We start from the raw sequence: 27,030 nt of genomic DNA, 5'->3' as shown, positions 1-27,030 counted from the left end.
TGGTAATGGCTGCTTGTGATAATGGCTGACTGGATTAATTGCTTTGGCAAGATCTTTATACCTTTTAATATCTTGATATCCTGTTTTAGTTGGCAGTTTGTTCAATGAGCTGTGGAAATAGATACGTACCTGAAATACTTAGCCTTGGCACTACATGACCTGCCAGTCAAAATTGTTAATGTGGACTTGACCTGGATTCTTTTGGATGGTGTGGTCTAAGAATATTAACTCTGAAAAGGCACAAACGGTCGTTTCTAAAGTCCTAATGGTTGCCTTATTGGAACTAGAGAGTTCCTTACCAAATTCCAGAATGTTAAGGCTTGAAAGATAATTTGGGACAAGTGAAATCAGATGTACAACTTGAATCTCTACCTTTTGGAGTGGCATAGCTTTAAATGTAAGTTTATTAGTGCTAGACCATGATAATTTATGGAAGACAGGAGTGTTTGAGGTACATTACTAAATTTTGAAGACTGTTGGAATAGTCATTAGCCTCTTCTATTAACTGCACCCTTGTACCAAGATCAGAAAGGATTCTTAATTTGGTGGGTCATTTGCTGTGACCCAGAGGTCTCATCTAAAACTTTAAATCAGTACTTTTTAATTTTCAGGTTTTATTCTCGTAAGTTAATTGAGTACTCAGTCAAGTTCCATATTACACAAATTGCCTTTACTTTTTCTACCCTATAAGAAAAAACCAACTGGCTAGTATTTATTTTGCTGATGTGTCTTAGGTATTATATTGACTGCAAGAGAAAACTTTGTCCATGCTTATAGAATTTATAATGTGGCATATCTATTTAGACTTTTGTTTTTCATCTATATGAGAGGTGATAGTAACACTAAATACCTATGGGGGTAGGAAATACTACATGAAAGTCAGATAACTTTTTAAGTGTCTTTAGAAAGAACTCCAGAATGTGGCACCTTCACTAATCATCGTTCACTTATATGAAGTACCCTATACATACAAATCATATTTGAAAGCCACATATAACCTTTAATATTTATCTTTAAAAAAATCTTTTCATACCGCACTTCTATCTGAATATATGTAGTTAAAGAAAATTGCTTTGTTAAACAAATACAGCACAAATACTTGAGCACCTAGTTTATGCTTGTATTATTGATAAAACGATGGAAAAGACAGGGAAGGTCTTGTTCTTACAGAACTAACTTTCTAGTGGAGCAAGCAAAAGTAAGCAAGAAAAATATCAGATAGTGGTGCATTATGCAGACAGTTAAAACAAGGTCATATCATAGAGTGAGTGAATGAATGGCTGCCTTAGGTTGGCAAAGAAGGCTTCTCCAAAGATGTGAACTCTGGAATACAAGGAGGCACCGATTTGGGCATGATTTGGAGAAGATGAGGGCATTCAAGACAGGGAATAGCCTGTAGGCCTTGTGGCAAAAATATACTTGGTATCTTCAGATTACCAAAAGAAGCTTCAACTATAGTATTCATGCTTTTGTTAAAAAAAAAAAAATAGGGGCACCTGGGTGGCTCAGTTGGTTAAGCATCTGACTTTGGCTCAGGTCATGATCTCTCAGTTCATGGGTTCGAGCCCCGAGTTGGGCTCTGTGCTGACAGCTCAGAGCCTGGAGCCTGCTTTGGATTCTGTGTCTCCCTCTTTTTCTGCCCCTCCCCTACTCGTGCTCTGTGTCTGTCTCTCTCTCTTTCAAAAATAAACATTTAAAGGGTGCCTGGGTGGCTCAGTCAGTAGAGCATCCAGCTTCGGCCCAGGGCATGAACTCGTGGTTTGTGAATTCAAGCCCCACATTGGGCTCTGTGCTGACAGCTCAGCGCCTGGAGCCTACTTCAGATTCTGAAGCTCTCTTGTTCCTCCCCTGTTTGCTCTCTCTCTCTCTCAAAAATGAATATTTAAAAAAATGTATTTTTTAAAAAATTTTTTAAACATTTATTTATTTTTGAAAGACAGATAGAGGCAGAGCATGAGCAGGGGTGAGGAACGGAGAGAGAGGGAGACACAGAATCCAAAGCAGGCTCCAGGCTCTGAGCTGTCAGCACAGAGCCTGATGCGGGGCTCGAACTCATGAACCACGAGATCATGACCTGAGCCGAAATCAAGTTGGACGCTTAACCGACTGAGCCACCCAGGCGCCCCAAAATAATTAAAAAAAAATAAACATTTAAAAAATAATAATAAATTAAGAAAAATAAAAAAAATGTATAATGAAATATTTCAAGGAACACTTCCTGTCAGAAATCTCCTTATACATATTTTGTGTTTTCCAGCACATCTTACACGTTTGAGTTGGGAATGTGATTCTTTTAAACTGGAACTTTCATCAGACATCCCGGAATTTGCTTCTCTGTTTCCTGTATTTCTGTCATCATGAATGACTGCTCTAACAAAGAGTATGTCATTGGAACACACCTTCAGCTAACAGATTTTTTTCCCCATAATTGTTTTTCAGTTCACTATAGAAGAAAAGCTGACTTTGTCAGTAAGCAAGTCATGGTACATAATAGATCTATTTCTTACCTTGTTTTTGGCAGTTATGAAATTGAATGTTTCCAGTCATATTATTTCATTTTCAGTCATCTGTCCACTGATCAAGTGCCTTGTGGCTCTGAGTAATCATTGACTGAAAGAACTCAGCATTGGGAACTTGGAATCAGCCAGGTGACCATAGCAGGAAAGCTGTCTTTAGTTGGATACTTATTTGCTTTTTAGAGTATTTATCATGCATTGAAATATTTTCATGAATTTTATTCCATAAGACCCAGTTTGGATTGGGATTTTTGCAGAAAATTTATTCTATAAAATTTATACTTGCACCAGACAGGTATACCCTAAGAATCATTCATTCACAAATGCTTGTTGAATATCTGTGCTTTACTTCACTCATAAATGCTTGTTGAATGTCTATACTTGTTTCTGAGAAATATAAAAGGCAAAAAAGGCATAGTCCCTATTCTGTAACAGCCCATGGGGAGAGGGAGCAGACAGGCAAAATCATCTAATACTTTATTGAATTTAATTTCTAGGCGCACTTTCCCCGTCTCCCCCTCAGATAACTCATGGATAGTCTCAAGTCTTTATTTCTTCTCCTTCCCCTACCTTAATATTTTGGTAGAATTGGTAGAGGAGAAAAATTACTTGTGTTTATATATTTGTTTTTAATTTTCTAAAGGTGGTTTGTAGTAAATGCCAGCATATTGTATTTTACATTGTTGCTACTGCTGATTAAGATGGACAAACTATAAAGTTTATGCATCCCAGGCTCCTGTAGTAATAACTGACACTTTTTATAGTCAGAGGAGGTTATGGGGACAGAAGATCTTAGGAAAAAAGTGCATGTTTAAATTCCATGCTTCTCAGATGACCCTTAGAGCACTACAATCTGAAAACAGCGTTTCCATGCTGTTAAAATAATTTGGTTTTGGCAATTGGTTGATCTCCAGTTTCATTGCCACCCAAACTTTTGGGTCTTTTTAACTGGTAGGTATAATTGGATTAAGTGAACAACTTTGTTAAACTAGATAAACAGTGACATAAAAAACTGAATACAGAAAAAGTAAAAATAAGGCAGAATTGAGGAACATGACCCCTGGAATATCATCAAAGTTATAGCGGTGTAAAAGGATTAAAATATTTTTTCTTTAAGAATAAATGACAGGGCTCCAGTAGCTCAGTTGGTTAAGCATCTGACTCTTGATTTCGGCTCAAGTCATGATCTCATGGTTCGTGAGTTTGAGTCCCACATCTGGGGGACTCAAGTGCGGAGCTTGCTTGGGATTCTTGCTCTCCCTCTCTGCCCTCTCCTGCTCTCTCTCCCTCTCCTCTGTCTCCCTCTCCTTCTCTCAAAAAATAAACTAAAAAAAAAAAATTTTTTTTTTTTTAAATAATAATGGCAGTGACATAGATAATGATGACAGGAGTGGCTTACTGTCAAAACTTTGCGACCCTAAGTAGGAATATTTTTTACTTGGTCTCCTTGAAAGGTGATATTTATGGGGCGAAAAAAGAATAATGTGTTAGATAATCAGAAAACATCTGAAAATGAGTCAAAGCCAGGAGACCAGAGAAAAGTGATAAACAGGGGAGATTGGCAGAAGTGCTTAAAGTATTTGGGGTTGAAGAGATTCATGTTTCATGTTGGTGGAATTCATTTGTGAGGGAACAACAGTCTCAATTTCAGATATAATTTTAAATATTTTACTTTTTTTATTATAAATAATATATTTGCTTTTTAAAGAAGACCCTAAAAGTATTTTAAAACAAACTAACATCACCATAATTTCACATGCAGAGACAAACAATATTTTAGTGTGTTTTTTTTTTTTTTTTCAACGTTTATTTATTTTTGGGACAGAGAGAGACAGAGCATGAACGGGGGAGGGGCAGAGAGCGAGGGAGACACAGAATCAGAAACAGGCTCCAGGCTCTGAGCCATCAGCCCAGAGCCTGACGTGGGGCTCGAACTCACAGACCGCGAGACCGTGACCTGGCTGAAGTCGGACGCTCAACTGACTGCGCCACCCAGGCGCCCCTTTAGTGTGTTTTTTAAATGTCTGTATGTGATACATGTTTTCCCCCTACCACAACACAAGTATATTATTAAATTATGCTTTAACAAAATATGTAAAGGCTATAATGCCAAGTATGCCTCTAGATGCCAGGGTTTTTTCTTTTTCTTTTGTTTTTGCTATAATTTTGTTACAGTATTATAACATTTTGATGAACATACCTTCTTCCATATAAATCTTTGTTTCTATCTGACTTATTTTCTTCAGGATAGGTTCCTAAAAGTGGAATTAAGTGGTATGAAAGCAGGGTGCCTGGGTGGCTCAGTCAGTTAAGCGTCTGACTTTGGCTCAGGTCATTATCTCAGGGTTTGTGAGTTCAAGCCCTGCATTGGGCACCGCACTGTTAGTGCTTGGGATTCTGTCTCTCTGCCCCTCTCCCACTGGTTCTGTCTGTCTGTTTCTCTCTCTCTCTCTCTCTCTCTCTCTCTCTTTCTCTGTGTGTCTCTCTAAATAAAACCTTTAGAAAAAAAAAATAGGTATGAAAGCATAAATACTGAGGTTGGTATGTGTTGCCAGATTGCTTTCTAAAAAGATTATTCTGTATTAATTTTTACTCCAGTTCTTTTCTCTGTACCCTCACACTTCTTTGAATACTGCTTGGCTTAGGGCACCTGAGTGGCTCAGTTGGTTAAGCATCTGACTTGAGCACGGGTTGTGATCCCACAGTTTGTGGGTTTGGGCCCCACATAGGGCTCTCTGCTGTAGGTGCGAAGCCCACTTCTGGTCCTCTGCCTGTCTATCTGTCTGTCTCTGCCCCTCCCTCACTTGTGCATTCATTAAAAAATTACGTTTGAATACTGCTTGGCTTTATTATTGACCAATTTGTTAGACAATGATGTAATTATTTTCATAGCTTCAGAAAGTCTTGGTGAGAGTAGATGTAATTTCTGAAACAGGATTTGAAATCTTTGGAGTAGTCTTTTTTTTCTTGAAAGTTGATAAGAAAGTAAACGACATATACAGGCATTGGAGTTAGTAAAGGAGTAATTGTGTTTAATGCTATGAAGTATTTTATCAGAGTAAGAGTTGAAACAAAACATGTCTGGACTAGAGAATATTATGGTATGTAGAATGTTAAAAGATTTAAGGTGATTTTAAGACACTTGTAATGGCACAAAACTGGAGTTTGGGGAAGCTTTCAGAAATACCCTGTGCAGAATTACCAGTAGATTCCTTGCAAGAGAGAAGTATGGTACATAAAAATTAGTATGACTGTACAGGAAACTGAATTAAATGTTAAAAGATGTACATAAGATGGATTTCTGCTGGTATTTTCACCCTCTGCTTCTTTTTTTGAAATCTGTTCTCTTACAAAGTCTGGAGAACACAGTGGTTTACCCCTTTCCTTTTCTTGACTGTTTTCTCCCAACATTCCAATCACTTTTACTTTAACAGTTGATTCTTTGAGGCAAAAATTAGTCTGAAGGAGGAGTTGACGAAGACAGACAAGAACTTGTCAAACATTGTGATTTTAGCTGAGTGATCTCATATGGTCCCTCATCTTTACACCGTCTTGATTCTTGCCACTTCTAGACATGAATCCATGACTTACAGCACTATAAGAAAATCACTTGTATTCTTCTTTGCTTTATCCTCCCCCAAATGTTCTATGGGATGCTTTCGCCTTCACGCTTCTGAACTTCCATACAGGTACACTTTTCACAGCAGAGCTGTTATCTCCTAGCTTGTAATAAGTCTGTTTGGTTTTTAATAGTGCCCACATTCCAGTATCAAGCTTCCCTGTAGTTCATGTGCCCCCTTTTGTTTCATATTCCTTCTTCCTTAGGAAATTAAAGAATTTAGTAGTTTTGTGTATTTCAGCATTTCATCAGCTGTTTCTTTCACAGAGGATTTGAAAAGTACAAAAAAACAAAAACCCAAAACAACTATAAACTATAGACAACTATAGTTTATGTAGTGTCTAAACTATAGAAAAAACAATCTTGTATAAGAATGAATTTTTTTTACTTTAGAAGATATTTTACATTTGTGTGTATGTAGTGGAAGGGTTAAAGGATAAAATGAATACCATATTTTTGGAACCCCCCAAAATTTTATAGCAAGATAGTTTTATTTTTTAGAGGAACAGCTTGGTGTGGAAAAACACTGGCTCTCCTAAAATTTTAAAATTCTGTGACTTAATTTAGGGCATCCGTTTTTTAAAAGGTAAAAAATTATTCTTTTGGTAGTTTCAACCCTCAGCCTTTCCTTTAAATTTCCCTTCACTTATTTGTAAAAAGGATGAATATTTTTAGTATACTGTCCTGGCACAAATCCTCCTTATAAGCTCAGATTTTTTTCAGCGGTGACTAAAGCAGTGCAGTGCAGTTGCTTCCAAGTTCTACATTTCATCTCCTTTTCTATTGTACCTCCTCCCCCTCTGCAGCTGCTTTGCTGGCAAAGTCCTGATCCTTTGATAGATCCCAATCCCATCCTGACCCTTCAAAAGCAGGATTTAACCCAGCTCACCTTTTAACCTTTCTAATAGCCATAACTCCTATATTAAACATGTGTGACAACAAAGTCCCTATGCATACTAGTTCAGAATTATTTATTGCTTCCCCTCCATTTACCATACAACTCTACCTATGTCTTTCATACTGATGGTTAGATGTCATTAAAGAAGTTTCTTATTGTTGTTTTTAGGTCTTCATCTATTGTTAGGACACCTACCCTATATTTTTAAAGAAACTTGTCATTTCATAAGTTTATTTATTCTTTGAATTTTCTCCATTTTATTTTTTTAAGTTTTATTTTTGAGAGAGTGAAAGAGTGTGAGTGGGGGAGGGACAGAGGGAGAGAGAGAATCTCAAGCAGCTCCACGTTCAGTGTAAGCCTGACACAGGGCTCAATCTCATGATAGCAAGATCATGACCTGAGCTGAAATCAGAAGTTGCACACTTAAACTAACTGAGCCACCCGGGCACCCCTCATAAAGTTGTTTATTATGCAACTTAAGATATAGACCCTATACAGATGTCATTAAAAGAAAATTTTGAAGTTGTCTTCTATTTAGGAAACAAGCCTGTGTTTCCAAGTCATGTGATTTATATGCTCTCATATCAGCAATCACAGTTTCTGCTTTGGTGTGTAACTAGTAAGTTGTTTCCCACTATGTGTTCAAAATAGAGTTCTGTTATGTTCTCAGCTCTGCTGTGTGAATTGGATGTTGACTGGTTTGCAGCTTGGGAAAATATACTGCTCTCAAGTCTATTAGGAAAAAAAACAGGCAGCCTTACAAATGGCATCTCCTGCTAGCCTTCCATCGCATTTGTTACATGTCTGGTTGTATCTGCTGTTGGTTTGTTTTTCTGCTTCCTCAGAGTCTCACTTTCAGTTGAGTGCTTCAGTCTGGGTGAAAGGTAGCAGCACAGGAAGCATTTCCCTTGGCCCATTCCCAGGCAGCACCAAGTGTGAGTCTCTTCAGGTGGAAAACTCATCATTTTGTATTTAAAATGCAAGTATTTCAGTGTCTGTGCTTCAGATTAATTGCTGAGTACATATATTTTCCAGTTTTATCTTGTTTTCACTCATATTTCTGTAGACTAAAATTTCATTTATTAGAAGCTCAAAATGGAGGTTTTTTTTTTTTTTACTTATTTTTTACTTTTTAAGTTTTATTTATTTTGAGATGAAGGAAGGGAGAGAGAGAGAGAGAGCATGCACACAAGCAGGGCAGGGGCAAAGAGAGAGGGGGAGAAGGAGAATCCTAAGCAGGTCAGTGTGGAACCCAATGTGGGGCTTGAACTCAGGAACTTTTGAGATGATGACCTGAGCCAAAATCAAGAGTAGCTTAATTGACTGAGCCATCCAGGCGCCCCATTGTGTTTATTTTAATTAAGCCTTTTAAGAAATAAATATTGCCTTTTAGTGTAAGAAAAGCTAAGAATCCAAAGGATGGAAAGATGACTAGTGAAGACAAATTGCACACAATTTGATTAATTTGTATTTAGGATTTCTTCTAAATCAGTTGAACACTGAAAGTATTTAGCAAAATATGTGTATACATACATGTGTGTGTTTCTATATTGCAGATATATAGTTTTTTTATACCAAAGAAAAAGTAGTATTTGGTAAGAATGTTCAGTAGTCCATGTACTTCTGTCATTAGTTAAGCTACTTTTCTTCTTTTCCCTTCCCTATACCTGCCTTCATCCCATAATAATATACCCCCAGATTAACTATGTCAGTGAACTCTGAGAACTTTTGAATAGGCATGGTTGCTCTAAGTGCAGCATTTATAAACTAATCTATTCCAGATGTGACGGCCATCAGGAATTTAGTAAGCTAGATTAAGTTGCCAAATCATGTTTGAATAGTGAACTGAACACTATACATATTAGGCTGAAGAGAAAAAAAATCACCAAAGCTAATGATAAAAATGGGGCAGGGGTGTGATTTCAAGGGAAAGGATGAAATGAATTGTACTCAATAAATGTTGACTGATTGTGCCAAACACCGTTTTAGGTGCTGGGTGGTGTTACAGGGCTAAAACACAGATGAGCAAAGTTTGTGCCCTAAAGGTATACTGAGACCTGTAGTTATAATAAGGGTGTGTGTGTGTGTGTGTGTGTGTGTGTGTGTGTGTGCGCGCGCGCGCGCGTGCGCTGAGATAAATGTAGTTGCAACAGCTGTAATAAATGCTTTTAGAGCCATGTAGGGGGTGAGTGGATAAAGGGCACCTAATCCAGCCTGAAAAACTGAAAAGGTCAAGAATTTGCATTTTAATGGGGACAAGGAGTTCTCAGGCAGATGTGGAGAGGGCATTCCAAAGAGAGCAGCAGAGAGGTACAGAAGTGAGAATATGTGGTACATTTGGGTATAACTTTTCTCTCAGGGTGTTTGAAAGGTAATGGAATCTGAGGTGAGTAGCAAGGAAGAGCAGCTTTGTTCATCAGGGGCTTTATTTTATTTGCCTCATCCTGATTTTAAACAAGCTAATGTCTTGATCTGGTTTGCCCAAGCTAAATGGGTCCCCTAGACATAAATAAACTCTCTCATGTGAGAGAGTTCATGATATTTCTAGTATCATTGTAGAAGGCTATTTTCTAGTTTGGAGGTTAATGATTTATATGTTAATTTTTTTTAAAGTTTATTTCTTTGAGGGTGGGGAGAGGCAGAGAGAGGGAGAGAGAATCCCAAGCAGGCTCCACGCTCAGTGCAGAGTCCAACGTGGGGCTCAAACTCACAAAACAGTGAGATCATGACCTGAGCCAAAACCAAGAGTTGGATGCCTAACTCATTGAGCCACCAGGCACCCCTATGTGTTAAATTTTAAAGGATAGTGAAATAATTCTTTTGTTGTGAAAGTCTCAAAGTGCTCTACAAATTATAGCTCGTTCCGCCAAATATTTTAACACTTAGCCTCACACTGCATTTGATCATTCCCATATAAGCAAGTGGCATTAGGCATTGAGCAGGTACACAATGATAGCAAAATGGATAACAATAGAGAGGAGAATGCATGTAAAACTCTGCAATTGCAGAATGGTATCTGGAGCAGAGCTGAAATAAGGCATATCTCTGTTCCATGACTTTCTACATTCACTTTCCCTTTAGGTGCTCTAAAACCTTATTATTCAAAGTCTAGTCCAAGAACCAGCAGCATCACCTGGGAACTTGGAAATGCAGAGTCCCATGCCCAGCCCCAGCCCTACTGAATCAGAGTCTGCAGTTTAATAAGATCCTTAGGTGATTCCTGTTCATCTTAGAGTTTGAGAAGCACCATTCTAAAGAACAAATCTAAGGGTTTGCAAAGTTCTTTAGCTAACTGAGCTTTCTGACTTTACTGTTTCACAGTCTTGACTTGGGACAGTAAGCTTTTTGAAAATGGATATCAAGGTTACTAGCAATTATTATATTTTCTTTTTCCCAGTGGGTGGATAGAGGTTAGAAATGCAGATTCTGGAGTCAGATTGCCTGGGTTCAAATCCTGGCTCTGCCACTTCTGCATAATTTCTTCATTCGTTGAGGGCAACTACAATGAGCAAAGGGGTATCCCACCACCCCGCTGATCTGTGGTGGAGGTTTAGTTGAGTTAGAAATAAGCCTTTGTTGTGTGTTTGGGGGGTAATTTTTGTCAGTATTATTTATTGTATTCATGATTTCTTGGTCTTAACTGAGCCATCAATTATTGAAAAGAAGGTAGTGTTTGGGAAACTTTTCAACTTTAGTAAAGAAATGTTCTTACTAATGAATAATAGACCTTTTGGCTTCACTGTAAAAAGGTGTATAAGTAGATTTAAAAGTGATGGCAAATCTCATTAAATTATAACCTACTAAGAAATAGTAGGAACATTTTACTATCAGAGCTTAGAGACTTTTACCAGTGCTCTGATCTTGTTTTCTACAGGGGGCAGCTGGCATTTTATGCTATGTGGGAGCCTATGTCTTTATCACTTACGATGACTATGACCACTTCTTTGAAGATGTGTACACTCTCATCCCTGCTGTAGTGATCATAGCTGTAGGAGCCCTGCTTTTCATCATTGGGCTAATTGGCTGCTGTGCCACAATCCGAGAAAGCCGCTGCGGACTTGCCACAGTAAGTTAGCACTTTATTGACTGCATGTGTCATCATAATATGTGGGAATATTTCATTTGTGTTACTGGCTTGAATTGAACATAAAATTCCATAGACTCTTTGGCTCTTATAATTGGAACAGAATTAGCACTTGTCTTCTAGCAGTTACCTCTGGTAACTGTTTTTTTATCAGTTTTTTAAATTTGTATTTAATTTTTGACAATGTTTTCTTCCTTACAGTTTGTCATCATCCTCCTTTTGGTTTTTGTCACAGAAGTTGTTGTAGTGGTTTTGGGATACATTTACAGAGCAAAGGTATGTTGTCTACTCTAGTTCATGTTTTAAAAGGCAGTTTAAGTGTTTCGGGTGAAATAGAACAAACTCATTTTATCAAAGTAAACATTTTCTTATGCCTTAACTCCAGTTTAGTCACTGCTTTAAAAACCTAAAGTTGGGGCACCTGGGTGACTCAGTCAGTTAAGTGTCTAACTCTTGATTTCTGCTCAGGTCATCATCTCACAGTTTGTGAGATCAAGCCCCGTGTTGGGATTCTCTCTCCTGCTCTCTCTGCCCCTCCCCTTCTCACTCTCTCACTCCAAATAAATGAATAAACTTAAAAAAGATCTGAAGTTAATTAGAAATTGCACAGAGAGAAGGCCCTGGGTGACTCAGTCACTTGAGCATCTGACTTCAGCGCAGTCATGATCTCACAGTTTGTGAGTTCGAGTCCCACATCAGATTGGCTGCTGTCAGCACAGAGCCTGCTTCAGCTCTTTTGTCCACATCTCCTTTATCTGCCCCTCCCTCAGAAATAAATAAACATTAAAAAAAAGAAAGAAAGAAATTGCATACAGAACAGATTGGTGGTTGCCAGATGTGGGGGCTTTGGCGAAATGGGTGAAGGGAGTCAAAAGGTATAAACTTCCAGTTATAAAGTAAGTCAGTCATGGGGATGTAATGTACAGCATGGCAACTAAGTTAATAATACTGTAATGCATATATGAAAGTTGATAAGGGAGTAACTTTTAAAAGTTCTCTCATCACGATAAAAATTTTTTATAATTATGTATGGTAAAGGAGTTAATTAGACTTATTGTGATCATTTTGCCATATAAAAAGATTGAATCATGCTGAAACTAATGTTAGATGTCAATTATACCTCAATTTAAAAAAAAGAAAAGAAAAAATACATGTAATGAACACACAAGTCCAGTTTCCTGGCTTAATAAAGAGTACATACTAGAGAACTGAGCTTTTGTTTTATGTTTAAGAATACTGCAACGTTTCAGGCTCTTTTTTCTGAATAGTTCTTTCCATTGAAGTTACCTATATAGGTGTCAAAAGGTTGTGTTTAATGTGGATTCTGATCTCAGGAGGTCTCCTGTAAGCTTATTTGATTATTTCAGTTTTAAAGTATTTTTCTGCTACAGTAATTTTTTTTCTACAATGTATCATGTGCTGTGTCAGTTGGGGTCTTGTGAGAAGCAGATGCAAAGATGGAATTCAGTATACGTGGATTCTGTTAGAGGAAAGGTCTGTGAGAGAACATGGGGAAGGAACCAGGTCTGACTGAGAACTGTTAGGCCTGATACAAGTGTAATCCCAAGTACTTGTTAGTGTAATTGTGTGGTTAATTAAATATTGATGAAGTCTAAGAAAATGAGTACATGAAAAAAAGAAAATTGAATAATTTGAAGAGACTTGGTAAAAACAAGTCACTACAACTTTTTTTTTTTCAGTTTCATTACTTAGAGAGAGAGTGTGTGTGTAGTGGGAGAGGGGCAGAGAAAGAGGGAGAGAAAGAATCCCCAGGAGGCTCTGTGCTGTCAGTGCCAAGTCAGACTCAAGCTCTGTCTCACAAACTGTTAGATTGTGACCTGAGCCAGAATCAAGAGTCAGACGCTTAACCAACTGGGCCACCCAGGTGCCTCAATCACTAAAACATTTTTGATCAAATCAGCTATGAGTACAATTACGTAAAAGTTTAGGGGAAATTTATTAATAATTAGTAGAATTCTACACTTTGATTGTGTTGCAATGTCTCTGCAGTGTAAAGAAACCCAAACTGGAAGTCACTGTCAATGTACTAAGGATGTGATTTGTGCAGAACAAATGATAAAGAGCTCTAATCAGTGGATCCTATGCAAAGAAAAGACAGGCTTGCATTTTAAGATTGGTGTGAAATACACATTTCTGTGCTTTAAGCTAAATGAAAATGTTCATTTTTTTAAAGTTTTATTTATTTATTTTTGAGGGAGAAACAGAGAGGGCACAAGCAGGGGAGGAGCAGAGAGGGAGGGAGAGAAAGAATCCTGAGCAGTCTCTGCACTGTCAGCACAGAGCCTGATGCGAGTCTCGAACTCACAACTGTGAGATCACGACCTGAGCTGAAATCAACAGTTGGACACTTAATTGACTGAGCCACCCAGGTGCCCCAAAAATGTGTACTTTTTCTAAAAGCATGTGATTTTCTAAAAGCCTGTACTTTTTCTAAAAGCCTCAGTTAACCAACCAACTACTCCTGACCATGCATGGGAGGCTTCTCCATTTGTTAACTATAGTACAACTGCATTTACCACTAATTTTTACATGTAGGATAATAATGAAAACAACAACAACAATATGTTCCTTGGATGGAGAGAGTATGTGAAAGTCAGTTTAGGGTCATGGTTAGGTCCTTTCATTCCACAAATATTCGAGAGGAATGGTTTTAGAACCTTGTCAAAATCATAGATGGCCTACTTGGATTTCACATCTATATTTGACAAACATATGTATATGGGTACCCATATATATACACCCAGTTGACCTTTGAACAACACGGGTTTTATATGTATAAATTAATGAATTATATGACATAAATTTCTGGACTCAGGGTAGAGATCAGCCAAAGGGTTTTCTTACTGTTTCATATAGTCTCTACCCAAGACATGCTAGGGAATATTCAGCTATCATCTATATTACATTTCAGCTCTCTGTTGAAGGAAGGATTCATTTTAAAATTTGATTCATCCAGGCCTACCTCTAACCCCAGACTATTACATTTGATTGATTTGTTCATACGGAATTTCCAGCTAATCCTTAACTGAACTTTATAGGCATACCCTAGTGACTGTTCCACATGAGGGAGATGTTGTAGCCCTTTGTAAAATCCTTCTGGAACTTAAATTAGAGGCTGTTGTAATATCTGATCATAATTCACTTTCCTCATTTGAGGCAGGATAATAGAAACATTAAATCAACAAGCAAGTAATAACTTTTGGACAAGATAGTTTTCTGTTTCCCCCTTGTTGAATTCTGTTACAGTGTATCTTTTAAAGATCTAGCCTGGGGACTCCAAACTTCTTAAGGGCAAGGCAGTCATCTTTGACTGTCCAGCAGTGGCAAGACACCTGGCATAATAAATGTTAATGAATTTATGGATCTGTTGAATGAAAAAAAAATTACAAGTCAAGACTTCTAATCTTATTTAATATAGCAAAGTGTTCTATTCTAACTTGTGAGTATTTAACTTTCTTTAAATTACCTCAGAATGAGAAGTTTGTTCAGATTTCCTCAGCCCATAAATTCCCGGTATGGAAGGGGGAAATACACATTTTCTGATTTCTTTTTTAGAGCGAAATTGAGGACTTCATTTTCCATTGCCACTTTAAAAAAAAAAAAAAAAAAAGCCTTTGTTCTGGACATAGAAAAAGGTGATTATGAGTTGAGATCCTACCTTCTGTGCCCATCCTGATGAATAAGGGTCCTGCCAACTTGAAAACCAAGGCAGCTGTTGCCAGCCATTCCCATCTTGCCCCTCTTTCCTCTTTCTTAGTCATTTCCTTTTCTTTCGTCTTTTCTATTTGCCTGCTTTTCCTTTCCACCTAAGTACCATTTAAGGCTATGGGGCGCCTGGGTGGCTCAGTCGGTTAAGCGTCCGACTTCAGCTCAGGTCACGATCTCACGGTCCGTGAGTTCGAGCCCCGCGTCAGGCTCTGGGCTGATGGCTCGGAGCCTGGAGCCTGCTTCCGATTCTGTGTCTCCCTCTCTCTCTGCCCCTGCCCCGTTCATGCTCTGTCTCTCTCTGTCTCAAAAACAAATAAAAAAAAAACGTTAAAAAAAAAATAAGGCTAAACAGGCTGCCTTAAAGTAATTAATTGGGGTATAACTTTAGGGCTATGATAAAGACATAATAGAGGTGCTGGCTTGGTTTCGGCTCAGGTCATGATCTCATGGTTTGGGAGTTCAAGTCCTGTGTTGGACTCTCCTGGGATTCTCTCTCTTTCTCTCTCTCTCAAAAATAAATAAACTTAAGAAATAAAAGAAGTATTGTTACTGTAATTTATAATTTTAAATCAAAGGCATAATATGCCAATCTAATTTTCAAACCATTGATACATAAGGTACCAGGTAACTGTGCCCCAAAAAAGAATGTATTGGGTTTGCCCCTACTGGTTATCTCCTTGTAGTTAAATCACATAACTGGTATAATTACTAAGTAGGTCTAATCATCTTAGAAGGGTAAGGAGAATCTGGTACAAACAAATTTTACTAAATGGTACTTTTCTTGCCATTTAGTGATTGACAGAAATAAGTTATGAAGAGTTTATTTCCTGTCGCCTAATTCATATAACATCAAACTGCACCTTTTTCATAAAATGCTACTTGTAAGGACTGATTTTTTTCACCTGCTGATTACTTTTGTGTATTTGGCTAAATCGAAACATTGAATAAATGGAAAGTATGTTGGTATTTGTTCCAAAAGTATCTTGTGGGAGGTCTTTATTTTTAATCTACTTTTGGAAAGGAAAATGAGTAAATCCAACCCACTGAAAGCTTATTTGAAAAGAAAGGCAGTTCATTTATAATTTAGGACATCTGTCTCAGGGTTCAGCTGCTTTCTCTCTCTTGAATAGATTGTTAATCTGCTGTCTTGCACACAGTCTTCTCTTTGAATGCTTATAGTGTGTGATGTAATATGTCTGCATTTTTACCTGAATCTCTGTGGAGACGGGGAGAAATATTTTTTTCTTAAAAGAAATTCACAAAGATATCTGGCAACTCTGCATACGTGTCAGTTAGGTTTCTTAGCTGGAGCCTTGACAAATGTTAATTTTACCAGTATTTTTAAGGGACCGAATTCTTCGTTTTGATTCAGGTGGAAAATGAGGTTGACCGCAGCATTCAGAAAGTATATAAGACCTACAATGGAACGAACCCTGATGCCGCTAGCCGGGCTATTGATTATGTTCAGAGACAGGTGAGCTCTCTTCAGGTGAATTCGATTTTGAGGGCCAGTCACTGTTGGGTCAACCTTAAACTCAGCTATTACTGTGTAAATTAAACATGTATTTTTGTAGCCATGGATAGCTTCATGGTGTGTCTAATATTTTCACCTTCACTCTTGAAAAGTTTTTTCCATTGTCACCTAGTGACTTTTTACCAAAAAAGTAATTAGTCAGAAAGGTGATAATGGAAGAGAGGTATGTGTCACAGGAAAGATGGGATCCTCAAGGGACTTCAAGGAGGTAAGAAGTCTTCATATACCTTTAGAAAGCAAGACCAGAAAAGATAATAGACAAAACTGTTAAAAAAAATTATGGATAATTGGAAATGTGTGAAGGTAAAGAGACTGGTATAGTAGATCCTTATATCCATAAACCTACCTCAAAATTTTCAATTTTTTGTTAATCTTATTTCATCTTTTACCCCACATATCTTTTGCTAGATTATCTTAAAGCAAATCCCAGACATTTCGGAGAAAATATTTGAAATATATTATCATTGGAAATAATATTTAACATGTAAGATATGAAGATTTTTCTTAGCTATAAATTACCCCTTGTGGGTAATATGCTTTTCATGTAGAATTTCTAAAGTTACTAGTGGCTAATTAAAATTTAACATCCAGTTCTTTAGTCACTCTAGCCACGTTGTAAGTGCTCAGTAACCTCAGGTGCCTAGTGGCTACTATGTTGAACAAGCAGACACCGAACATTCTTATCATTGCAGAAAGTTTTATTGGACTTAACTGGTCTAGAGTAGCTTAAAGTTCTGCAGTGCACAGAATTTTAAAGTTCAACACAGATCTGTGTGTCTTGGGAGGACTAATATTTCTGTTCTCTTTCCCACTAGCTGCACTGTTGTGGAATTCACAACTATTCAGACTGGGAAAATACAGACTGGTTCAAAGAAACCAAAAACCAGAGTGTCCCTCTTAGCTGCTGCAGAGAGACCGCCAGCAGCTGTAATGGCAGTCTGGCCCACCCCTCTGACCTCTATGCCGAGGTAAGTTTGGCTTCTTGACCAAGACTTGAATCTAGCTTAGTAACCTGGTTGTCTCTGTGAACTATCTTTACCTAGAACTTCTTTTCTACACTCTTTTGTTTGTCTTTATGCTGTTTTATGTTACTGTAAATTATTTTTAAATACATTGTCTTTCCCTCTGTGGGTTTCTGTTATTTCCATTTCTGCCACTGAGTAGTGATATGTGACCTTATAGCTTTCACTTTAAAAAAAGACTTTTATTGAGGATGACTTTGTGTGTTTCAGGGATGTGAAGCTCTAGTTGTGAAGAAGCTACAAGAAATCATGATGCATGTTATCTGGGCAGCACTGGCATTTGCAGCTATTCAGGTAAGCACAGCGGTTGTTATCAGAATGTGCTCATTCTCTGATGTCAACCATGAATGGTTTTAATCATTAAGTGCATTTAATCTTTGTGTATATAGATAACTTGGAAGTCATTGAGGTACTGGCCGTCCATTTCCAATGTCTTCCATTTCCTGTCTCTAGTCCTAGACCCATAATGGTTCCAAGAAACCAGAGATCTGGATGCAGGGACTAGGTTTGAGGAGATTTTGCTTTACTTTCTTGACTTGACTAGTGAGTGGCCTGTTCAAAAATACATACTGTTGCCCGGGGCACCTGGGTGGCTCAGTCGGTTAAGCGTCCGACTTCAGCTCAGGTCACGATCTCACGGTCCATGGGTTCGAGCCCCGCGTCGGGCTGTGGGCTGATGGCTCAGAGCCTGGAGCCTGCTTCTGATTCTGTGTCTCCCTCTTTCTCTGCCCCTCCCCCATTCATGCTCTGTCTCTCTCTGTCTCAAAAATAAAAACGTTAAAAAAAAAAAAATTAAAAATACATACTGTTGCCCTAATGTATTCTTGGGAGGTATTTTAATAGAACTTCACAGAATTTTTAAAAATTGTACTGCTTTATTTCACTATGGAAATGGAAAGCTTCATTTCAATCTTTTTGTACTGTTTCTTCTTCTGGTTCTTATTTTTCTGTCCTCATGATTTTATATGTCCATATATGTACATCAGGAACTCCTACTACAACACTAGACTCTTTTGCATAGGAGCAATTGAGTTGCTTTACAGAAAAGACGAAGTAAAAATGAGGTTCTAACCTCTTCTGTATTTCTGGGCTTAGTTTTATCAGACTAATAGCCACTAAGGAGTCTGTGACATCACTTGGCACATCCAAAAGTATACCATATCATTGTTGGTAGCTGAGAGAACTTGTCTTCCCAACTTCTACCAGTGAAAACAATCTTTTTCCCACCTAATAATGGCGTATGCATAGGAGCTGGTAATTGTTTAATTACCTCTCACTTTATCTACTCCTTCCTCCTCCCTCACCAAAAAATCCCTTCCACCCACATCCTTAGCCCTCACCTGAAAACAAATAAAGATAGCTATTTTTCTGCTCTGTACAACTACCTACATTGCTAGTTTCATATACAATGTATCTTAGGGATTCTGTTAGAGGAACATCTTAGAGGAATCTTACAACTGAGAATAACCAACTGTTTAAAATGATTGAGAATCCGGGGCACCTGGGTGACTGAGTCAGTCTGACTTTGGCTCAGAGCATGATCTCACAGTTCGTGGGTTCGAGCCCCACATGTGCTGACAGCTCAGAGCCTGGAGCCTGCTTCAGATTCTGTCTCCATCTCTCTGTGCCCCTCCCCTGCTCATGCACTGTTTCTCTCTCAAATATAAATAAATATTTTTTAAAAATTAAAATGATTGAGAATCCTTTGTGTCAGATCTAGTTCTCAGAGTGTTCTTTTGGTTGTTTTTGAAATATGCTTCAGGCCTAGAATCTATTTTAAGAAAGTGTAGTTATCTTTTAATTGTTAGATAAAACCAACGTAATTGCTAGTTTAAAGGTAAGTTGCTTAGATTGCCTGCTGTCTGTGTATTTGAAGAAAAGCTAGTGTATTTAATGAGAAATGCCTTAAAGGTGATTGTTTACTTTGCTGGTACTCAAACAGCTTTGAAATGATTCATTTAAAAGCCTAGCTCTTTAAAAAAAAAAAAAAAATTAAAAAAAAAAAAAAAAGGGGCGCCTGGGTGGCGCAGTCGGTTAAGCGTCCGACTTCAGCCAGGTCACGATCTCGCGGTCCGTGAGTTCGAGCCCCGCGTCGGGCTCTGGGCTGATGGCTCAGAGCCTGGAGCCTGTTTCTGATTCTGTGTCTCCCTCTCTCTCTGCCCCTCGCCCGTTCATGCTCTGTCTCTCTCTGTCCCAAAAATAAATAAACGTTGAAAAAAAAAAAATTAAAAAAAATAAATAAATAAAAGCCTAGCTCTTTATTTGCTATGGTCTCTGCCCTTCTAAGCATTTACTTTGTGGCTCAGCATAGCAGTAATATGTTAATCAGCAGGGATGATATTTTGATTGTCCAAACATACTCATTTAGCTAAAAATAATGAAACATGAAGGAAGTCTCTTCCCAAGTGAAATCCTGGTCTGTGCATTCTTAATTATCTTATTTGTGTTAATAAATCAGCACATACTAGCATGCAGCAAAAAAAAGCTTTGAAACTGTAAGGTGCTTGTGGTCATGAAATATACAGTATGTATAAGGAAGACTGATGCACATCATTACTTTAACTTCATCCCTCATTTTGTTAAGCTTATTAACCAGGCAGATATTTCTTCATTAAATATTTTTCATTGGGGGCTAATAAATATTTTAGCTAGTCTTTTAATTTTTAAGTATGCCTTCTCCTATGCATTTTATACTTAAATTACCCTTATTTAAGTAATGGCTGATAAAGATTTGATGTGTTCAGTTCAGCAAAACTAAGTCAAGGATTCAGAGCTTTCACAGATTCAAATGCTAATGGTTTGAAAATTTTTAAACTTTGGTTTTAAGGGAAAAAAACATACATTAGAAATGACGAAAGAATTTTCCCTAATATGTTTTCTTTTTTTAAAGAGTACCTATAAACCTATAAAGAGTACCTAAACATTTGATACTCAAAATCTGATGTAGATTGGTGCCCTGGGTTTGGAAAACCAGAGCAAAGGTAAAAACAACACAAAGTGTACTTTTATGCTCATCCTGATAGAGTTGGAGCTAAAAGGACACTTGGAGAGTCTCCAGTCCCTGTTGCCTTCGTAATTGCATTATGTTTTTAATTTCTTTTTTAACATTTATTTATTTTTGAGAGACCGAGTATGAGCTGGCGGCGGTAGAGTGGGGGGTGGCAGAGACAAGAGGGAAACACAGAATCCGAAGCAGGCTCCAGGCCCGAGCTGTCAGCACAGAGCCTGATGCGGTTCTTGAACTCACAAGCCGCGAGATCATGACCTGAGCCGAAGTCAGACGCTTAACCAACTGAGCCACCCAGGCACCTCTGCTTTGTTTTAAAGGCCATGAAAACGAGGGGGAGCAAGGATAGTATGACTAATGACCATCACTGAAGCTTGAACCCTGGCCCATTGTACTCTGCCTCGAATTAGAAAGTGAAGAATTAAGGTTTTCAAAAGATTAAATTCCTCAATCCTGTTATGCAACCTAACAGTTAATTGACACTTTAGCTTAATAAAATACACAATGTAATAACATTGAAATATCATTAGCACTTTCCTTCGGGTTCTAAAGTGAGAAAGCTAAGAGCAATCATAGGAAATATAGTTCTAAATAATGTTAGGAGTGCCTGGCTGGCTCAGTCAGAAAAGCATGCAACTCTTGATCTTGGGGTTGTGATTTTGAGCCCCATGTTGGATGAGGGATTACTTTCTTTTTCTTATTTTTTTTGAGAGGAAGGGGCAGAGGGAGAGAAAGATTCTTAAGCAGGCTCCATGCCCACTGGGGTAAACCCCATGACCCTGAGATTACTTAAGTAAATAAAACTTTGAAAAATAATGTTAAAGATCGAAAGATACTTTTTGGTAGTATTGTATCAAAACTGTTGGAAGCATTGTTTCCTTTGAATTTGAGAGTACTTTGTGGTACTGTTAAGACCATGTTCTGTTGAATGAAGTACTGCATTCTGTTGAAGTTCTAAGGCGTAAAAGTGAATTTAAGAAGAAATGTTTTCATGAACCTAATTTACCAATAAAAGCCTGTATTTCACGTGTTGGCCATCAATAGGCCCCGTGGACCAGTCTAGCCCACTACCTCTTTTTGTGTTAGCCACACTCATTTATGCATTATCTGTGACTGCTTTTGTGTTACAGTGGCAGAGTTACATGGTTATGACAGAGACCCAGTTTTGTCTCTTGGTTTACAAAGCCTAAAATATTCATTATATTGCCCTTTAAGAAAACATGTGCTAGGGGTGCCTGAGTGGTTCAGTCGGTTGAGCGTCCAACTTCAGCTCAGGTCATGATCTCACAGTTCGTGAGTTGGAGTCCCGCGTTGGGCTCTGGGCTGACAGCTCAGAGCCTGGAGCCCGCTTCAGATTCTGTGTCTCCTGTCTGCCCCTCTGCTGCTTGCACTCTGTCTCTCACATTGTCTCAAAAGTAAATAAACATTTAAAAAAAATTTTTTTAATAAAAAAAAAAACAAAACAGAAAACACGTGCTAACTCTTGCTCTAGTCTAGTTAAATGATCTAGGTTTGAATGGGACCAAAATGATAAAAACAAAAAAACAAAAAACAGGGGCACCGGGGTGGCTCAGTCAGTTAAACGTCTGACTTTGGCTCAGGTCATGATCTCATGCTTTGTGGGTTTGACCCCTGCATTGGGCTCTGTACTGACAGCTCAGAGCCTGGAGTCTGCTTCAGATTCTGTGTCTCCCTCTCTCTCTCTCTGCCCCTCCCCTGCTCGTACTCTGTCTGTCTCTCAAAAATAAATAAACACTAAAAAAAAATAAAAAAAAACCCTGAAAAATACTAGTTAATTGTTAAACAGGATTTTTTAATGTCAGAGAAAGATTTTTAGGATTTTGCTGCACTTCTTATTTTGTTAGCCTTTTTTTTTTTTTAGTTTTTATTTTTAAGTAATCTCCCCTGGACCCAATGTGGGGGGCCAACCCACAATCCTGAGATCAAGAGTCACACACTCAACCAGTGAGCCAGTCAGGTGTCCCTTTATTTTGTTGTCTTTTTAATCAGCAAGCTATTTCACTTCTTTGAGTGTCACCAGCCTCTTAAATTAACAATTGATCAATTAGGAATTTTATATTTAAAAGATCTGGTCATAATAATAGACAAAAATCTGTGTTTTGATTTGACGATATCAAGTATTTGCTAGGGTAAGGCTTTCTGCAAAGTAAATATGGGAAAAATGGGAACTGTCTGTCTTTGGAGTCTTACAAAGTTGGCATGTCCTCAAGATGGATCACCAAGAGCAAACTTTCAGAGAGAACTGTTTCCCAAAGCCGTGTTGGTTTTTTCTGGTCTGTATTGCCAAGTGTGAAGGAGGTTGAGACTGCTATTTCCTCCTGCTGCTTCTTGACTGTCAGTTACTCATTAATGTGAGTTAAAAACATAAGTGAATAACACTTCACATTGGGCCCCCACATAGGTAAAATCTAGTGGGCTGATTCTGATACACTCTTAAATATTTCAAGTAACTCTTCTTTAACATGTTAAACCAAGGCTTGGGAAGCTAATTCTTGAGTGGCTAGGTTTTGTTTTGGTTTAGAGGAAATGAAATCTTGTTAACTTTCTGAAAGTTTTGAAAGTTTTACCCATTTGATAGAATTTTTTTCAGATTATTTAAATTTAGTAAAATGTAGGTCTCCCTCTCAGTTTTACCTTAGTTCTTGAGACCCATTCTCCCCATCCCTCATCAAGTGTTAACCACTGATACCAGTTTTCTGTATATCTTCCCAGAAGTAGTTGTGGTTAGACAGCACATAAATATTTTTTATGCAAATAGAAGCTTATGGTATATAGTTTTCTACCTTGCTGTTTTATAAAATTGTTATAATTGTATGTTCACATGTATTTTTTTTAAGTAAACTAGCCCCATTGTGGGGCTCAAACTCATGACCCCGAGATCAGGAGTCGCATGCTCCACCAACTGAGCCAACCAGGCACCCCTATACATGCGCATTTTTAAGAAGTAATACAGACAAATCTTTGTATGCCTTGCCCAGTCCCCCCCGCCCCCGGGGTAATATTTTGCAAAACTGTAGTATATCACAACGAAGGTATGGGCACTGATACAATCCACCAATTTTATTCAGATTTTTCATTTCTACCTGTGTATGTTCAGTTCTGTACAGTTTTATGACCTGGTGGGTTTACTGAACAGTTCTAACACCATAGGGATTCTACCTGGTACCTGTTTATAACTAACTGCACCCACCTCCATCCTGTGCCTCCTCCCCCCATACCTTAGGCAACCATTAATCTGTTCTCCATTTCTAAAATTTTGTCATTTCAAAATATATGAATGGAACCATATGGCATGTAACCTTTGGTTCCTTTTTTTTTTTTTTTTAAAGTTTATTTATTTTAGACAGGGGTGGGAGAAACACAAGTGGGAGAGAGAGGGAGACAGAATATAAAGCAGGCTCCAGGCTCTGAGCTGTCAGCACAGAGCCCGATGCAGGGCTTGAACACATGGAACCAGGAGATCATGACCAGAGCTGAAGTCAGATGCTTAACCTACTGAGCCACTCAGGCACCCTTATAAGTGACTTTTTGATACAGAGTTCCACATTTTTCTCAGAAAAAGGTGTTTCCAGTGTGCAGTTCCAAAACCTTATATAACAAACAATACCTATTTTCCCATAATGTCCCCTACATAGTATATTCTAGAACATTTTAATCTTGGCAGTCAGTTTTTTTAATTACCACTTGCCTCTGTATTTAGCAGTTATTTTTTGCAGTTGCTTGGTATTATATTTAGACTAAGTGCAGATTAGTTCTCATGACTTGAATATTGCAGGGCAAATTTTTATTGCAAGAAATAACTCTAAAGCTAAAATATTTCCAAGTCTATTGTTGGAAAATTTTAATCAGTGAAATTTCAGTATAGCAGAGCTTTGGAAGTGGGCCTGTAGCACTTAGTGATGAGGTTTGGAATATAAGATGTTAATGTGTAGAGTTTAATGTTCATAAACAGACTCATTCCCAAGCATGAGTAGGGTTTTATCAAGTTTATTTAATTGTTTTAAAATCAGTGCAAGTTGACTTAATTGAAATAAAACTCAGGAACAGAAATGATACTTATTTCAGATCCCATTTGAGAGTGCTGACTCCTTCACTAGAAGTTAACCAACTGAAAGGAATGTGAGGGAAGTGGGATGGGAAGAGAGATTTTTTTTCCAGAAAATCAGTAATTTCTGAGCTTAGCGTTTTTATTGCTTAATTTAACATTGCCTGGGAACATAATTCTGTTTGATTTTATAGCTATTTTGAGGATGTACAGTGAGTAGAAATGTATTTCTTTAGGAATTAGATACTAAACATGTCTAGACTGGCTATAGATATTTACTCAATTTTCAACAATATCCACTTTTAAAATGTCTTCAAGGTGTTTTGTGCTATTACTGCACTCAGCAAATATTGATGTAATGAAACTGATGGATTTAAGCAGCAAATATATATCTTGAATGGGTAGAATGTGAGCTAATTGAGGCTGGAAATTGGAATGTGTGACTTTATACCATGGAGATTCAGATTGAGGACATCGTTATTCTCTGTATATGTATCTCATTAGTAATCTTCCACTTCAAACATTCAGAGCCTGTTTATAGATCTGGTACATTTTGTTGAAATTGATTGACCCCATATGTACAGAAAGCCCTGCCTTTTAAAATCAAATAACTGAAACCATTATGAAAAGTTAGAACAGCAAATTAAGTTACTCTCATTTAGCTCTTTGGTTACTATTTATATTTTGTAAGAAGCCAGGTCAAAAATTCTAGAATCATTTTCTCTTTAATCCAGTTTAATCCTCTTGCTTATTCAAAATAACATGGCATGACTTTATTACAATTCCAGCTTGCTGCCACAGAGGGATTAGGGCTTATTAAAATAAAATCATGAAGGAAGAGTGACCTTTAAAAAGTAATATGTATGTAATACCACAGAGCCAAATCAGGATTTCAAAAATAGTAAATAATTATGAAAGAAACAAAAACCTTCAGACCAATTGATTGGTTTCCACCATAAGGCTTTTGGGCTGTTCATGCGTGTAGTGAATTTTGTGGTTGTTAATAAAACTTATGTCCCCAAATCCAGATGTCTGAAAAGACCACCAGTAAATTTCCTAAATTCACAAAGTCTTGGTCATTCCACTTCCTAGACCTTTGCTATCAGATACAGAATGTTTCCATCATTGCAGAAAGTTATTTTTTTTTAGAGCACTGCTATTGATCAAGAGTGGGAATGGCAGGAGAGCCTTCCATTTCTCCTCTTCGTTTATTGTTCTTAGATGTTCTTAGGCAGGGAAACTAAAAGTTGGTATTTAAACAGTTCCTAAAAAGATAATATATTCATTAGAAATTGCCTCTATTACTGTTGTTATTGCTTTTTTGATGATTTGAGATCACTGAACTTTGAAACAGCTCCATTGCCAACAAAGAAATTACACACTTGCTATGAGAGGGTCTTCAGCCTTCTTTTTTCTCTGTTTTCTTCCCACAGCTGCTGGGCATGCTGTGCGCATGCATCGTATTGTGCAGAAGGAGTAGAGATCCTGCTTATGAGCTCCTCATCACCGGTGGAACCTATGCATAGTAGAAAAATGCAAGCCTGAGCTTTTTAGTCTTGTTCTGATTTGGAAGGTGAATCTGATTTGAGCCAGGTCTACTGCGTTGGCCTCTGAGTTCATTTAGTTAAAGCACACAGGTGTTGGACAAAGCAGCTTGGCTCTTCATGTACCCACCTACTTCCCTACCCACGTATGCCTTTCTTTTCCCTTATTCTAGCTGACCCTCCATGTCCCTAAGTTTTTAAGTATGGCAGTATATGTTCTAATTCAGAACCATTTGCAGGTTGCATAGTGTGGGAGAATTAAAGGAGGGCTTGGACCTACTTCTGTTACCTCCATGCAGTAATGGGGCTGCTACCGGAGTGTCCCGGGGCCCTTTCAGTCTTCACAATGGAGAACTCTTGGCCAAAGGTTTTTGGGGGGAGGGGGAGGAAACCAGCTGTGGTTAAAGTTAACACCAGATGGTGCCCCTCATCAGTGTCCTTTTAAAAAACATATACTGTAGTCCAATAAGATAGCAACTGTATAAAATTGCTAAAATAGATTTTAGAATCATACAGTGTGTCTCTTGGTTCATCTTCAAAATCAGACTGATCTTTGAAACTAGCAGTTTTTAATCAAAGCTGGCTTTATAGGAGGAGTATAATGTATGCACTACTGTTTTAAAGCAATTAGTGTGAGTGTGTGTGTGTTTTTGTATGACTGAGCCCATTCATCATAAGTCTAAACTCATTAGGATTAATGTACCCATGTAGACTAGCAAAATAGTATGTAGATGTGATCTCAGTTGTAAATAGAAGGATCTAATTCAATAAACTCTGTATCACCCCTCAACATGTACTTTTTAATTGTTTGGGGATACTTCAGTTCCCAAGCAGCAGTGTAATGTTTTAAATGTTGGTGCATGTCTACATGATTTGCGTGTGTTTTAATTAGATCAGTTGCCAAATTCTAAAAGCCTTGGGATCCAAAAAGCCAGAGATGCTTTTCACTCTAGTATATCCTACAAATATGAACACCTAACCGTGTGCATGACACTGGGCATACGGTGATGA

General features: G+C 37.9%; 1 protein-coding gene across 1 annotated transcript in view; it reads left to right on the top strand.

Annotated features, from left to right (window-relative positions):
- The window catches only part of TSPAN3 (tetraspanin 3), a 29,562-nt gene extending 2,753 nt beyond the window's left edge, over positions 1–26,809 (top strand). The window contains exons 2-7 of the mRNA XM_030317631.1: positions 10,908–11,099; positions 11,319–11,393; positions 16,219–16,320; positions 17,196–17,348; positions 17,613–17,696; positions 25,909–26,809. Of these exons, the coding sequence (XP_030173491.1) occupies positions 10,908–11,099; positions 11,319–11,393; positions 16,219–16,320; positions 17,196–17,348; positions 17,613–17,696; positions 25,909–26,001 (699 nt within the window). The 3' untranslated portion in view covers positions 26,002–26,809. The remainder of the gene's footprint in view (positions 1–10,907; positions 11,100–11,318; positions 11,394–16,218; positions 16,321–17,195; positions 17,349–17,612; positions 17,697–25,908) is intronic.
- Positions 26,810–27,030: the final 221 nt, after the last annotated feature.

This window comes from Lynx canadensis, chromosome B3, assembly GCF_007474595.2.
Source record: "Lynx canadensis isolate LIC74 chromosome B3, mLynCan4.pri.v2, whole genome shotgun sequence".
In the NCBI taxonomy this organism is placed as follows: Eukaryota; Metazoa; Chordata; class Mammalia; order Carnivora; family Felidae; genus Lynx; species Lynx canadensis.
The sequence above is the reverse complement of the archived record's forward strand: the minus strand, read 5'-3'. Positions and strand labels throughout refer to the sequence as shown.